At 39.3% G+C, this 16,679-nt stretch overlaps 1 protein-coding gene across 2 annotated transcripts in view; it reads left to right on the top strand.

Moving 5' to 3' along the window:
* The window catches only part of nhsa (Nance-Horan syndrome a (congenital cataracts and dental anomalies)), a 61,582-nt gene that overhangs the window by 25,334 nt on the left and 19,569 nt on the right, over positions 1–16,679 (top strand). For both annotated transcript variants that reach the window (XM_058073340.2, XM_058073337.2), the window contains exon 2: positions 15,686–15,832. In XM_058073340.2, coding sequence (XP_057929323.2) covers positions 15,686–15,832 — 147 coding nt within the window. The remainder of the gene's footprint in view (positions 1–15,685; positions 15,833–16,679) is intronic.

The raw sequence follows: 16,679 nt of genomic DNA, 5'->3' as shown, positions 1-16,679 counted from the left end.
TTTATTGTCATTATACAAGATGTACAACAAAGTTGGAGAGCTTCTCTTTTCAGTGCAGTAGTCAAGTTTAAAAAACAAAAAAGTATATAAAGTAGAGTAAAAAAGACAATTTAACAAGATATATACAAGACATATATACAAGATATCCAAAATATACACATAGTATTGCACAGGAGCATATGCAGGAGCAGATATATTAATTTTAGTGCAATGATCAATGGGTCATAGTGCAAATAATGACTGGTGTGTACAGATGAATAAAGTCACATATGAGTGTATTGTATTGGGTTGTTAAATAAATATGATTGAGGTAGTAACAGAGGCAGTGATGGAAAATATTGCACATTTGCATTATGCTAATGACCTGGTACATTGTATGTCTGAATTAATGTGAGTGTGAATGGTTGTTTGTCTATATGTGCCCTGTGATTGGCTGTCCACCAGTCCGGGGTATACCCCGCCTCTCGCCCGAAGACAGCTGGGATAGGCTCCAGCACCCTCGCGAAAAAGCGGTAGAAAATTAATTAATCCTGTTGTTATTTTCTTTTTACTAACACTACTGATATCATCCATTAAAAAAAAAGAAATGTTTATGCTAGTCACAAAATTGATGATTTTAGGACCTAATCCAATGAAAGCCCGAGTCAAAGATTGTCCATAAAAGTGGTTCCCAAACTTGTTACAGTGGCGTATGTCCCAGCACCCCCGCGACCCTCGTGAGGATAACAGGAGAGCGTGCCTGTTTTTAATGACTTTTTATGGACCTACTGCAAGAAATTCAGTCAGAAGTTTGGGATTCTGCTGCAAAATCAAAGGATTCCCATGCAAACTGGCACTCTGATGTCTTTCATGGGACAGATTTGGCCTGCAGGCCGCCAGTTGAACAACACTCTCCCTTAGAATGAGCTTTCCTTTCCTCTGTCACCAAACTGCTTGCCACAGTGAGGTTTGGTTGCTTTTGCATGCAGCATGTACTAGCTGTGGTTGGGTGGTATCTGGACTGGAGTGGGAAGAAATACGGTCGGTGTGTGTCTGTGCGTGTGTGCACATACACACCATGAAAAGGAGTAAAAGTGGTCATGTGACTTCCAGGAGTTTGTTTATTTAAGCAATTGTCCAAGTCCCAAAATGTGGATGGCCAATGAAAGGAAGCAGACAATGAAATCAATCCTGCATGACTGGGCTGCCACCCCCTCCCACCCTCTGGCTTGTTGTGGGGAGGGGATGATGCCGCATACACAAAGTAGAGTGATGCCATTGGGTGACAGACCACGCACTTGTGACCAATAGGAGCGTGCGTAGAGTTGGCGTGTGTTGTGGTTGAAATGGTTTGAAAGGAAGCGTCTAATGTATAGTTTCTGATGGAAATCAACCAATCAAGACCATCCACTGGGGTCCGGTGTTGTTCACACTACTATGGACTTTCCCTCTTACATAATCCGGCCCCCACCAGTGGGTCGGCAGGTCTCGGCAGATTGTGTCCACCACACAAGGGTATTATTTTCTCAGGGGCTCTGATCTGAGATGCTTCTTTTTTGGCATTGTGTCAAGGCTTTGTCAAAGGTTCAATGCAAATGCAGTCCTGAATTAACTCCTGTAGGTTGTGATTAAAATATGACATCATATATATATGTAAATATATATTATCACCATTAAAACCTCCTGAGAAACTGACACATTTTGCCCTTCTTTCCCCTCAACCTCCTGTCTAAAAGTACAGTCAAACCTTGTGAAAAGACAAAAATGTTGTCTCTGTTTTGGTACAACATTGCGCATAACGAATTATGCTTTACTGTACTAAATAACACTCTATTGGAGCCATAAGGGATCTAAAGGCACAAGGGGAGCTTCAGGGAATGTCCTCCTGGCTCTGGAAGGCGTGTTGTTGGAGGAAGAGCAAGGGGGGATGTCTATATACGGTCAGAAAGCCTGACATTATAGCAGATAGAAGGAAAATGAAAGTAAACACTGGCAGTACACGGCAAGGGGAGGGAATGAAAAAGCGAGTCGTGACTACATTTTGGTACCTAAGTGCGAGATGATTGTCAGCATGAAACCATGAAGGAAACACAAGCTTTCTGGGAAGGATGCATATTGGGAAACACAACACCCAATAAGGAGGAGGATGGCACCCTCAGGCTGACTTGGGATTTTTAGTTAGGCAGCCAGCCAGCATGCCAGCAGCCATGTTGAAATAAATATTTCCCACATCCACAAAGGCACAACAATCCTTAACATGACCTTTTTGCTAGAAATCCTGGGAATGTCTTCTTCTAAGTCAGGGGTAATGGTAATGGTTTAATTTAATTTGAACATGCATCCGATTACAATTGAGTGCATCAGATACCGTATTTTCCGGACTATAAGTCGCACTTTTTTTTCATAGGTTGGCTGTTCCTGCGACTTATACTCCAGAGCGACTTATAAATGAAAAAACTGTTTATGTTACATAAACACTGGACACCTTTTCTGTTCATATTTATTTTTGTGTAGCATAACCCTTGTGTTAGCATATCTTACACCTATTCAGCCTGTTTTCTATTCTTTTATTGTTAGAACTTGCTTTCCAAGATGACGTAATGTGTGTTTTGGTCAAATAGTTTGTAAAATAAATTACCCGCAAAAAATGCGACTTATACTCCAGTGCGACTTATGTATGTTTTTTCTACCTAATGATGCATTTTTGGCCCTGTGCCAAAAATATCATTTAATTTAATTTTTATTTTTTTTTATTTTTTTTAATTTCTTTATTTTTTTGGTTGGTTGGACGAGTCAAATATTTTGATTCTTGGGCCACATTGAGTTAACAAAATTGTCCGGGAGGGCCAGAACATATATTTAAAACATACACACCAAAATAGTGTGTGCTTACAATTTTCCTTGAATGAATTTTATCTGTAAAAGTGTTATACTATCAGCTGTATATGTTCTCATATCTCTTTTTTCAGCAGCACTTTAAACATCAGACCGCATCAAACTATATCATTTAATTTTAGTTTTGTTGTGTTTTTTTTTTTTTACTAAATAAGACATCCGACTTGCAAGTCATGTTGCCAGTTTGTATGTTAAGACTTGAAATACTTAGAAAGCAACTGGTGGACCAGATTAAAATGCTTGGTGGGCCGCATGTGGCCCTCGGGCTGTAGTTTGCCCACCCCTGTTCTAAGTAACACCTTTTCAACTTGGCAGAGCTAACGGTGACTTCCTCAGCATGAACTCCCATTATCCCATTTTTTTTACATAAATTAATACAATTAATGCAATAAAGATAAAACAATAAATATAAGCTTATTAGTGTTTATAGATCACATGTTGAAACACTGAAGGATTATTTTAAAAGTAGAAAATGAACATTATGAGTTTGTTAGGGCCGAAAGGTGGCATTTTCTGTGGGACGTTCTTCACCACGAGGTACAAATGTCTCAGGTTTTTCTGTAGCGGAGGATCTTGAAAGTTTAAAAAGACTGTCTGAGTCGAGGTGGTCCAGGTTGGTGATATCAAAGGTCCACTTGGTTCATGTTCCTGGTCCAGAGGACCATGTAAAAGTCTTTCCTGGTCTCCATGGTGACATTGACACGACATGACAGATGTACTTTAGGTAGCCTCCAAGGCTTTGATCTTTGGAGGAGCTGGGCTGGATGCTCCTACAGGTGCTGGCAGGGAACAGGTCCAACTTGCTTGTTATGCATCCCTGAAAGCGGACCATTGTTTGTGTTTTTTTGCACAGCAGGGAATCTAGTCAAGTGTTTCCACCCTACAATGCTGGCTAAGCGCAGGGATACATGATCTCTGCTCCACTGCATGGCGTCGGCTTGCGTTTGGGTTGAGATGGACTCTTTGTTTGAAGGCGGGGTTGGCCTCCACGGGATTTTCCCGGTGAAAACAGCCATCTGCTTGAAGAATTAGGAAACAAGTCGAGCGCGTGAACTTTTTTCCGAAAGTGGCCTGGCCACCCATGCTGGGAACTCAAATGAGTCATGAATCCAAAATCCTGCAATAACAAAATGAATTTATCAAGGCCGGACATGTCAGAGTGCTTTGAGAAGCAGCGTGGAGGTTATCTTTTCTTATGATGGACTGCTTTGTGTAGGTCGTGGGTGTGCTGGAGCCTATCCCAGCTGTCTTCGGGCGAGAGGCGGGGTACACCCTGGACTGGTGACCAGCCAATCACAGGGCACATATAGACAAACAACCATTCACACTCACATTCATATCACGGCCGCCAAGTGGTTAGTGCGCAGGCCACACAGTGAGGAGATCTGAGTTCGAATCCACCCTTGGGCGTCTCTGTGTGAAGTTTGCATGCTAGGTTAATTGGTGACTCCAAATTGTCCATAGGTATGAATGTGAGTGTGAATGGTTGTTTGTCTATATGTGCCCTGTGATTGGCTGATCACCAGTCCAGGGTGTACACCGCCTCTCGCCCGAAGACAGCTGGAATAGGCTCCAGCACCCCTGCAACCCTCATGAGGATAAGCAGTAGAAAATGAATGAATGAATGAATGTTGAAATGTGAAAAGTGATATGAAGTATTCTGGTTAGCTTGCTAGTTAGCGGGTGTCTTGAGTCCCTGCAGCATAAGGTGACTATAGGTGTATTGTTTAATGTCTAAAGGGCTCTAATAATTAAAACAAATGTATTTAGAAAGTCATAAACAAACAAAACATTCAATTTAATAACACTGAATCCTGTTAATGCTATACAAGGGACGACTGTATTCCCATAATATCTAGAATTTATTTTTGTAACTTTTTTTACATTTTTTGTTTCTCATAATATTATGACTGAAAATATGCCTTTTTATTGAATGTTTCTTCTTTGTGTGACAAAAATTCCATTATTTTTCCTAATTTTATCTTCTAGTTTTTCTTGTTAGAATAAGACTTTTTACTTTTAATATTTTGACTTTATTCTCTTAACATTACACTGTTTATTTTAAATCTTCCAACCTTTCCAACTCTCTTGTTATAAATGTTCTTCTAGTTAATATGTTTTTTTTCATATTTAAATTGTATGATTTTTAAATTCATTTTAAAATGTATTTTATATTTTATAATTATGGTTATATTTTGACTTTATTCTCTGAACATTGACTTTTCTGCACATAATTTCCAAAAACCATACAGATTGGTTTTGTTTGTTTCTTCTAATAATATGACAGGACTTATTTTTTGTTAATATTTTGACTTAATTTTTTAAAAATTACAGCTGTTTTTTCTCCATTCCTGTAACTTTCTTTGTAAATGTTGTTCTCATAATTATGACTTTATTCCCATAATATCTTTACTTTATACTTTATAACTTGAAAAATGTTTTGTATGTGTCACCATAATGTTACAACAATATATTTTTTTAACTTTATTCTTGTAAAATTGTGACTTTATCCTGTTAGATTCATTTTTTTTCTCCATTTGTTTCTTCGTTATATTCTAAAATTAGTGCATCCTGCCCAGTGTGAAGGCTTACAGTTTCTTGTATCTATCAAGTTGACCTCCAGGCTGTGTGATCTGCGATGTTTTTCACTGCCTTTTGTGTTTGTTTGTTTTTTTTAATCTTTTTGCTCTTTTTAGAGCACCAGAGGTACATTCCTACATCTTGTTCTCGGTTTGAGTCAAAGCTGTACAGACCGAGGAGGTTCCAAATTTGACCAACCACAGTCGAGTTTCCCTAACTGAGCACAAACAACCCCAAATGTCCGCAGATGACATTTTGGTTTGGAATATTTGAGTTATGTCGCGTAAGAATTTTCCAAAAATATTTTACAAGCCTTTTGTGATAGCTTAGATAGCCAAAATGGAAATATACAGTAGAACTGTCCTCAAACCAGCAGATGGCATTTTGGCTTGTGATATTCAAGTTATGTCTACTATTGTTGTCTACTATTTAACTCAGCAGGCAGCATGTAGGTTTGGAATATTTTAGTTAGGTTACATAATGTGTAACAAAATCTCTGTGAAAGTATATTTAACAAGCTTATGATAACATCTAAGATGGTTCATATAGCAGAATATAACAACAAGCTATGTATTTAACCCAGCAGATGATATTGTGGTTTGGATTATTCAGTAAGACGTCACAAAAGCTCTTTATAAGTATGTTTTACAAACTTTTGGTAAAATGGTAAAAATATAAAATGATGCCACATAATCAAGTCATGTGATTTAAAGCTGTCCAATCAAGTCTGTACTGAGTGCATATATTCTTTCCTGTTACAGCTTTTGGTTTAATGAGAAACTTACCAGCATGAATTGTAAGACAACCACACGAAAGTATCTTAAATATATATATTTTTTTATTTTATTTTTTTTACATTTTAACCAAACCACAAATGAAAGCACAGTGTAAGACCACAGAGCCCCGCAGGCTCATTTCTCCTCTGCAGGACCGTTTCCGTTATTTCCCTTAGGTAGCTCCTCGGGGACGTAGCGAGCCTTTCACTGCACGTGAGCCGTCTCGCTCAGACGAGAGAAAGTCCAGAACATGTCAAAGATTAAAGCGAGGTGACGATTTCTGCTTCCTGTCCAAAACTGCCTCACGGCATGCGGCAACAGATAAGGCTTGGAGTGGGAGAGTTGAAATAGTCATGGAAGAATCACAACATGATATTCCACACCAATCAACTGATAATTTTTTCACTTTCTTTCCAAGTTACTCTTAACTTCCTGCTGATGCCCAATAGCTAAGTTCCATTTTTTGTCTTCTTTTTCTCTTAAAAAAACATTCTAAAAATATAATTCAACAAGAAAACTGAAAAAAATCAGCAATTTTACAAGAATAAAGGCAAAATATTATGAGAAAAAAGTCATATTCTGAAAAGAAAATAGACGGTTTTATAAGAATAAACTTCTAATAATATAATATATAATATTATCAAAAACTGTTTTCTTTAAGTCCTAATATTATCAGAAACAAACTAAACAAACTAAAGCTGTCATTTTGGAAAAAATAAGAATAAAGTTTTTTTTTTAAATTACAAGAAGAAACTGTTAATGTTGTGAGGTAAATTATTGTCAAATATACATGTTATTAGATTGATAAATCTATTATACAATTATTTATTATATTAAAATAAAGTCACATCACAAAAAAAATTATGGAAGATTCTTTAAATAGAAAATTAAAATCTTTGCAAAGTATATATTTTTTAAATACGTTTTTAAAATTACTAATATGTTCACTTAATGGCCCTTGCTGGAAAGATGGACACCTGCTATGTTGCAAAATATGAAAAAAAACATTTGCAAGGTCTTCAGCATTTTCCTGCAGGGAAGGGATGAGTATCCATGCTCAAATTATGTATTTCCATTCCTGCGAAAAAAACAGGCAAGTATGCCACCACCATTTAGCCATTTCATCAGCTTGAAAAGCTGAATTTGGGCCAAGAATAAGTACTACAGTTTGCTTAAATATGCATTTTTTTTGCTAATAATGACCATATTCAACCACGAAAAAGACATAATTTGTAAATTAATTACTTTGTGGAAAACCATTTTAGTGGGGATGCGATGTTCGAACCGCCATGTTAGCGAGGGACTGTATGTTTTTAAATTTTTTTTACTCTCTCACACAGTTTTTGGACTGATGCGACTTGTTGACTTCTTGATTTGTAGTGTGAGCGCATGTGTGGTGAAGCTAGTCGCTAGCTGGCTAGTAGCTAGCCGGTTTGGTGTGGCGAGATGTCACTTTGTTTGCGGTTACTCTATCTGGATTTATATCAGAAAAGAGAGACGTGTGTTTATGTCTCATGTAAGGATTGTGTGTGATGGGCTAAATTGTAAAAAAAAAAAAAAAGTGTGGAAAATATGGTAGTAAAATGTTCCCCCTTCAACTTATATATTTGTGTCGGGACATATATTTAAGCTAAGGGTCGGCAATCTAAAATGTTGAAAGAGCCATATTGGACCAAAAAAACAATATGTCTGGACCCGCAAAAATTCAAAGCCTTATATAAGCCTTATAATGAAGGCAACACATGCTGTACGTATGTATCTATATTAGCTATATTAGCCCTAACTAACTCTATTTTAACATTCCCGCGCCAAGGCATTTCACACCGGACGAACTTCCTGGTTCAAAGGTCATGCAAGTTCCCCCTACATAGCTGTCCAAGGCAAATGCCTGTGCCCGAGAAACAAAACACAATAATATCCCTAAGTGTCATTCCAAATATATACTGACGAAAACGAAGAATCACTTCATAAAAACAGCCACTTTATTACTAAATATGTGCCTATGACAGGATTGTTTTCTTACCCGTTTAATGTGACTTCTGTTTTCGGACATGACTGGTCAGCTTCTCAACATCGGGCATGTAAGATGAATGCAATGAATGCAAATGATTGGGTCCAAGAAACGTTTAATCCTCTGTTTTTCTCTTCTTTCCTTTGGGATCCATGGCCCATCACACAGCTGCTGGTTTGTTTACAACAGCCACCTGCCTGGCATCCCGCCCTGCTGATAGAAACGTGTGTCGCTGGCAATGACGCAAATCTTTCTTGACAGAAATGTTGAAATTTTATATTTACTCATATAATATTTTTTTAAAAATATTAAAAAATATTTTTAATTATATTAATAATGAATATTCTTTCAAATATTATTATTAAATATTTTTACAACATTGGAAAATGTTAAGAATGTTTGTGTTATGTTTGTCCTCCTACAGGAACTATATTAAAACAAAAAATATATTTCCCCCCCCCCCATCTTTTTCTATTTTCAAACATTTTTCAAAAAGCTCCAGGGAGCCACTAGAGTGGGGTTGCCGACCCCCGATTTAAGCTATCAAAAGCAGTATGTAATCCTTTCTTAATTGAAAAATGTAAAAATGTGATTGACCGATATATTTACAATATCGGAATCATCCCCCAACAAATCCATACCATATTCATGTTGGCTCCTGTCACGGTGGAGTCTTTTTTCCTTCCTGTCAGTCCTGACATTTTTCCACCAAGCGGGGGTATTTGCAGGACGGCGGGGGCGACCTCAGCCTGACCGCATGTTTCATTTATAGACGCATGGCCACGGCAATGGCCAAGCCTCACTCTGCTCCTCATTGTGTCTCTGCAAAACCACACTCTGCATTTTTGTCCCTCGCTTGCATTCCCATCCCTCGTTCCGTTTGCCAGGCTGTCTGGTGCTGGCACCAGAGACAGACGCTTTGTTTTTTATTTTGTTTTATCCAATTTTGAATTTTTTAAATATCATTACTTCTTTCAACTTTATGCGATTAAAATTACTTTTTTCTTGTAATATTACGACTTTATCTCATTAAAATGCAACTTTTTCCCTTTAATAGTTTGACTTTACTCTTGTACATTTTGGGGGGTTTTGGTTTTGCGTTATATCAGAGGTCGGGCATTCCACAGTTTTGGGAACCGAATAGAGGGCTCTGGAGCCCTCTCCCCACTTACTTCCTCCAGCTTTTCCAAGCGGATCCTGAGGCGTTCCCAGAATTCCCAGGCCACACGGAGAGACTTAGTCTCACACTTAAATAAAAGTCACAAATATAACCAAAACCAATAAAATAGAGACTCTGTATTCAAGGGTATTATTCCATCCATCCATTAATCCACTTAAGGGCATGCTGGAGCTTATCCCAGCTGTCTTTGGGGGAGTGGTGGGGTACACCCTGGACTGGTGGCCAGCCAATCACAGGGCACATATAGACAAACAACCATTCACACTCACATTCATACCTATGGACAATTTGGAGTCTCCAATTAACCTAGCATGTACATGCTGATTCAGAGACATTTTTCACATCGGCTCCTCGTCAGGAAGCGAAGCGGTGCCTAATTGCTGGTTCCCAGCATCAGATTGCAGACGCTTGTCATGACGCCCACCTCCTGTTCCCACATGAAAGCTGCAGGTGAAGGCGGGGTTTGGAACATTTCAGGAGGTGTCGCTTCTAAACTGGGAATAAAATTAATGAATAAAATTCAAAAATCATGATTTTTACTTGATTTTTGTGCTGACTGGCAGCTTTAATATCCATGAATGAACACCGGCAAATCTTTTAGACTTCTGAGGGAAGTCAAAATAAGAGCGCCGTTTGCTCCATGTGTGCGTAAACAAAACAAGAGTGTCATCTTTTGCATGGGTGACTACATCTTCCTTAATAACAAGCAGAGGCGTTACAGTTTGTTGAAGATTTACTAGCAATATGTGCAAAGGCTGACATCCCATTAAAAAAAGTTAGCCAGTTTGTTTCCAATAAATTTGCTTCACAATTAAAATGTTATAACATTTTATATCGTTATATCATGATACATCCTAAAAATATTCGGATACATGCTAAAGTCCACAGATGGACAGTATTACTCTGACAACATCGTCATACTCTCCTCTCTCATGCGTGTAGTCCTGTAGAAGACATAAACAGAATAGCGGTCTAAACAAGGCCCGCCTTGGATAAGGCTAGGTCACGGTAGCGATGTGAGGGAGCAGTGTGAGCAGATGTTCCAGTATTGTTAAGCTGTGGTTCAGCGTGCTTGGTAGGGCCTGAGCACGTCATTCTGCTGGAAAGGCATGAGCGACATTCAGGAGGAGGACTGAGGCGTTGTGTTCCAGGCACATGGTTTCCATACGCTGTCTCAAAGCTGGAGGTGGCGTGTCATTTACTACTCGCTCCTTATTTTGTTTTTCAGTCGCCCACAGCACAGACGCCAGCATGCCTGTCCATCGCTCTCGTGACTTGTTCATGTCTGTGACTGTTGTGTTTGCATCACGTGATTGTCAACATTTCCCAGGCTAAATTGTTGGTATGTGAGGAGGATCTGCCAGGCTCCTCTCTGGACAAATTACAAGGCAGAGGCGATCTGCGGGCTTTCATGATCCTCGTGGCCCCGCAGCGCTGCTGGAAGGTCTCACCGCAGCGAGGTTATCGGGAAGATCCGGGCGCAAAAGTTGAGGAGGAGGATGTTTGGTAGATGGTGTCAGGATGCAGATGATAGTCTGTCATCAAGAAGGTTCACAGGACTGGTGGAAATAAGTAAGACAGGGAGGCAGGCTTTTTTTGATTGTGCACTATAGCTGATTATAATATTACTACTTCATTTATTCGTTAATGCCACTCATTTATACTTGGGAAACAATTAGGCACCAAAAACAATGTATTTGATCTTCTCAGATGGTACTTACTTTACTTTCAGCGCAGCCTTGCCACATACGCTCAATACTGTAGTACTGTATATAGTTTTTACAACAGCACTTCCTGTTTCCTAGCATGCTTTGCTGTACTGTTGTTGTAAATGGCTCATAATGTCCATGTTTAGAGCTAGATGTTGGTTATTCTGTATTATTGGTTGGTGGTGTCCCGTCTGTTATTATCCACATATTATTATTATACATATTATGTTTTAGCACTTTCTTTAAGACACCGTAAGTAAGAATGCTATGTGGAATATTAACATGCACGCAATTCCTACGGAGCTGCTAAGTTTCTTGTGACCTCCGTTGTTTACTCTGCTTGATGAGTAAAGAGTTGCCCCGTATGCCTCAAACTTATGAGCGGCGCAGTATTAATTATGTATTAATTACATGCTCTACATCGGCTTTCAGTAAAGGGATACAGATCACATTTTTATATTGATATCGGTCACTATAAATTATTCATTCATTCATTTTCTACCGCTTATCCTCACACATTGTTATATAATAAAGTATACATTATAACTAGGGATGTCTGATAATATTGGCCATAATTGGTAATAATTGGATGGTATCTGGGGCTGCACGGCAGACGAGTGGTTAGCATGCAGGCCTCACAGCAAGGAGACCCGCGTTCAATTCTACTCTTGGCCATCTTTGTGTGGAGCATGTTCTCCTCGTGCATGTGTGGGTTTTCTCCGGGTACACATTCCCACATTCCAAAAACATGCTAGGTTCATTGGCGACTCCAAATTATCCATAGGTATGAATGTGAGTGTGAATGGTTGTTTGTCTATATGTGCCTTGTGATTGGCTATCCACCAGTCCAGGGTGTACCCTGCCTCTTGCCCAAAGACAGCTGGGATAGGCTCCAGCACCCCAGCGACCCTCGTGAGGATAAGCAGTGGAAAATGAATGAATAAATGGATGGTATCTGCCCTTCATGAGAACCGATGGCGCACACTAGCATTAACATGGCATTTGCAGAGATTGTAGCTAAATGCAGTTCACACTGTGTTGCTCCAATGGTCCCTGTGATGGCTATTAAGCCCTACTTAAACATGATCCTTGTGGCCCCCCGTACAAGGAGCGCAACATCAGCGCTAATGATGACCGCTCCAGCTTGATTGAAGTCCAAGGCGGGTTAATATTCCACCTACCTTCTTACTCACGGTGTCTTAAGAAAGTGCTAAAACATCACCCAACAATGTAATATGTAGATAACAACAGACAAGGCGCAAATAATGTATAATAACCAACAACTACATGAGCTTTAAAGATGAAATTTATTCGCCATTTACAACAACACTGCAGCAAAGCACTCTGGGGAAACAGGAAGATATCCTACATCGAGTGCTCAACATACTACGTCAACGTCGCCGCCAGATGTGTTGTCTTGTTTTCACTAAGTGCCTTTCTACAAAGAAATTTAAGAGGGAGTTTTATCCTGCAGACAGCATCTTAACCCAAATTATTTTCTGTATGCACGCAGTAATACCTATATTATTTTGAATCTGAAATTGACCAAAAGTTGCTATAAGTATTGTTTATTATTCAGCTGTATGTGTACTGTGTGTGTATGCAATCCTTGAGACTTTATTCTTTATTGTAGTTATTTTTAATGAGCTGTGTGAAGTTGGTGATTCATGCAAACATGGCAAAAAGGGATATAATCAGGCAGCCTTGTTGTCTATATTTTTCTCAAAAGCGCCACGTTCAAATGTACTCGTTCCATACTCGTAGCTGCATTATCCGTAACGGATACTCATTTATAACGAGTATCTGGCTCATCCAAAGCCATTAACATTACCATTACAATTACCAATTTGACTCATGAATGTCCTGGTATCAGTTTCAATTTCAGTTGGCACATACCACAACAGCACAGCTTATATTTTGCATCATCTCCCAAATGGAGATCCTTGACAAAATTAGCATAGCGCAAATCCGGGAGATCAAGGTTAATGTACGGTGCCTTACTAACACATTAGTTGTATGGAGGGCTAGCTTTCTCTTAATTATGACTAATCTACTGTCGAATGTGTATCAGTTTATTACGATAGTAATGTGACATAAAGGGTTCATTCATTTTCTGCCGTTTATGGTGGGTCGTGGGGGTGCTGGAGCCTATCCCAGCTGTCTTTGGGTGAGAGGCGGGCCAATCACAGAGCACATATAGACAAACAATCATTCACACTCACATTCATACCTATGGACAATTTGGAGTCGCCAATTAACCTAGCATGTTTTTGGAATGTGGGAGGAAACCGGAGTACCCGGAGAAAACCCACGCATGCACGGGGAGAACACAGAGATGGCCGAGGGTGGAATCGAACTCGAGTCTCCTAGCTGTTAGTGTGAATGGTTGTTTGTCTATATGTGCCCTGTGATTGGCTGACCACCAGTCCAGGGTGTACGCTGCCTCTCGCCCAATGTCAGCTGGGATAGGCTCGAGCATACCACCAGCATAGAAAATGGATGACTGAATAGAATATAAATAATGAATGATTTGGTAGTAAATCTAATAGAAAATGAGTAACAATAAAAATAGACTGGTGTGAGTACACCGGAATAGTTTTTTACTCAACCGAGGCCATGTGCAACGTTTGTCCCGATCTTGAGCAAGATGGTGGTAGGAAAAGGAGGAGGGCTAATGTGTTCTCTTTGGCTTCCTCCCTGTGTGCTAACAGCTGAGCACTGCTGTGCCATTAAAGCGTTAAAGTCCATTCAAGTCCAAATGTAACATGTGACTTCCCAAAAAGCTCTCACACGCTGGTTACTGACTGAGCTAAAAGTCTGAGGTCTCACACATTTGCCATTTTTTTTCCTTTTATTTTTAGCCGCAGGGGAAAGTGAAAATGGAGGTCAGTCTGTTGTCCTACTTGTTGTCAAAAGGCTCTTTTGCGCTCAACACTAGACATGAACGGTCTTGGGGGGGGGGGGGGGGGGGGGGCAGCAGTTCACATCTCAGCAGGATAGTCTTGCATCATGTCCCACTCTGACCCTCTTCCACGTCGCTTCCACCTGTGTGGCCTGATCCCTGCCCCATTCTATCTGTCCCTTCCTCGAACCTTATGTATCTTTACATCTCGTTCACCCTATGTCATGTCAGAAACACATTTTACAAACATATCAATTACTCATTTTTTTCGCCAGTGTAACCCCCACAAAAATCTGAGGCCTTTTGTGTAGGGTAAATCTGCATTTTTCTCCTTCAATGACAAGGTGTCGCCAAACTTTGGACTAGTGCTGTTCTATAAGTCTTAAAAGTTGCAAGTGTATGTTTGTGACCTCCTTGACAACACTGTAAACTTGATTCATTCCTCACGAGAGGACTGGACTGGTGGCCAGCCAATCACAGGGCACATATAGACAAACAACCATTCACACTCACATTCATACCTATGGACAATTGGGAGTGGCCAATTAACCTAGCATGTTTTTGGAATGTGGGAGGAAGCCGGAGTATCCGAAGAAAACCCACGCATGCACACTTTGCAAACTCCACACAGAGATGGCCGAGGATGGAATTGAACTCTGGTCTCCTAGCTGTGAAGCCTGCACTCTAACCATTTTACAAACTTTTTCAGTGCTTTGGTTCTGATTTTCTACAATAAAAGCTCTGATAAAACATTCCACGTTCTCAAATATCTTAATTTTTATTTTTCTGCACAAAATAAGATGAAAAATAAATAAACAAATCAAGAATAAAGAATCAATCAATCAGTAATAAATAAATATAATAATAATAATAAAACGGCAAATAATCAAAACTTAAGAAACCACATATAGTTGGTGGGTAGACAAATTATTTTTTTTCAGATTAAAATTAACAAAGCATTATTAGAGCCCTGTAGACATGACAAAACATGACTATAGTCACATTTGTACTTTTTTTATTTACAACATATTGCACAACTGCAGGGTCTTGAGACACATGCTAACTCGCAAACTAGAGAGCTAGCGACCTAAACGGTAGCCTTCAAGTTATTTTCTTTAAACATAAATAGCCAAAAACTTACCACTTCCACACGGATAGGGAGGATAACTATTAACAGTTATTTAACCTTTAACATGAACATTTATCAAACGTAATAATTTTTTCTGGGTACATGATACCATACAGCATCCATATCAAACTTGCGCGGGCCGCACTAACATTAAACTTTCATATCAAGGCGGGGGCCTCAAACTAGTGTCCTGCGGGTCACATTTGGCCCGCGGGACGTGTGTTTGAGACCACTGCTTTAGAGATACTTTTTGTCTGAGTCATTGCAAATGTAGAATATGCCACCTTTTTTTCTTGTTTTAGTCATGTAGAACACAACTACAACATTTTAAACACAGACACTACAAGTCAAAAGTTTTGAGACACTTTTTCATGCTATCTGATGACAAGGTGTCCCCAAACTCTTCTGTAACTTTGATAACACATACAATTACAGGATAGGCCCCCTTTTTATCCAGACCATAATATGCTTCCAGCAGCTTGCCCAAAACTCCTGAATGTCTAATCTGGGTCTCCTTCTTGCAGCCGTGTCCAACCTGGATGTGGAGAGTAAGCTGACGTTGCACTACCGAGCTCCCTGGCACAAGCAGAGGAACGTCTTCCGGCCCTCCACGCGGCCAGCGTGTGTAGAAGAGCTGTATAGGGAAGCCAATCTGTGGGTCCTGCACCGAGGTGAGACTCTCACCTCGTTCATTGTTCATAATTGTTCAACATTTAACTGGTCCATTTTTTTTTCTGGACAATACTCTATGTACAGTATGTTTATTGGTGTCACTCTGCCTCCTAGTGGACAAGTGTGTTGTTACATTCTTACTAGGACTATAAATGAAGCACTTTTTTGGACTTTTGCCCATTATCCACAATCCTTATGTGAAACATCAACACATCTTTCCATATTCTGTGCATTAGAGAGAGAAAATGAGTTAGTATGAGCTAGCTAACAATGCATGTCATTGGGAGTTACAATAGCTATTAAGACTATGTAGTGCTCCTGCTTTTTATGTGTGATATAGATGCTGTGATAATACATTAGTACATTGATGATAACTCCAGATAAATATAGTTTTAGGTGCTACAATAGCAATATGGCAGTAGCTTGGTTAATATACAAGTCTGTTATGAAGATGGAACACTGTTGGCATTTTTTTTTAGGTGTTTGTTATTAGGGTTTTAGCTCTCATGACGTCTAGTGTTAGCTCGCTCATAAAAACGTATTTTCTCGTTTCACATAAGGATAATGTGCAAAATTCCAAAAAGTAAAATTTTCCTTAAAAAAGCATTTTGGGTGATTTATTTGACATATTCTTGAAAAAATAAAGATACAACAAGTATTAAGTCAATTAGTAACCTAATGGGATTTGGAAATTGTGCCCTGCCTGCCGACTTCATAAAATCTAATTTATCGTATTTTTCAAAAGTTTATATACTGGTATATATGTATATTGATATATATTAGGGCTGTCAATCGATTAAAATTGTTGATCAGATTAATCACATTTTGTCCATAGTTAACTCACAA

Source organism: Doryrhamphus excisus, linkage group LG4 (genome assembly GCF_037039965.1).
Source record: "Doryrhamphus excisus strain RoL-2023G ecotype Guam linkage group LG4, RoL_Dexc_Guam_v1.1, whole genome shotgun sequence".
In the NCBI taxonomy this organism is placed as follows: Eukaryota; Metazoa; Chordata; class Actinopteri; order Syngnathiformes; family Syngnathidae; genus Doryrhamphus; species Doryrhamphus excisus.
The sequence above is the reverse complement of the archived record's forward strand: the minus strand, read 5'-3'. Positions and strand labels throughout refer to the sequence as shown.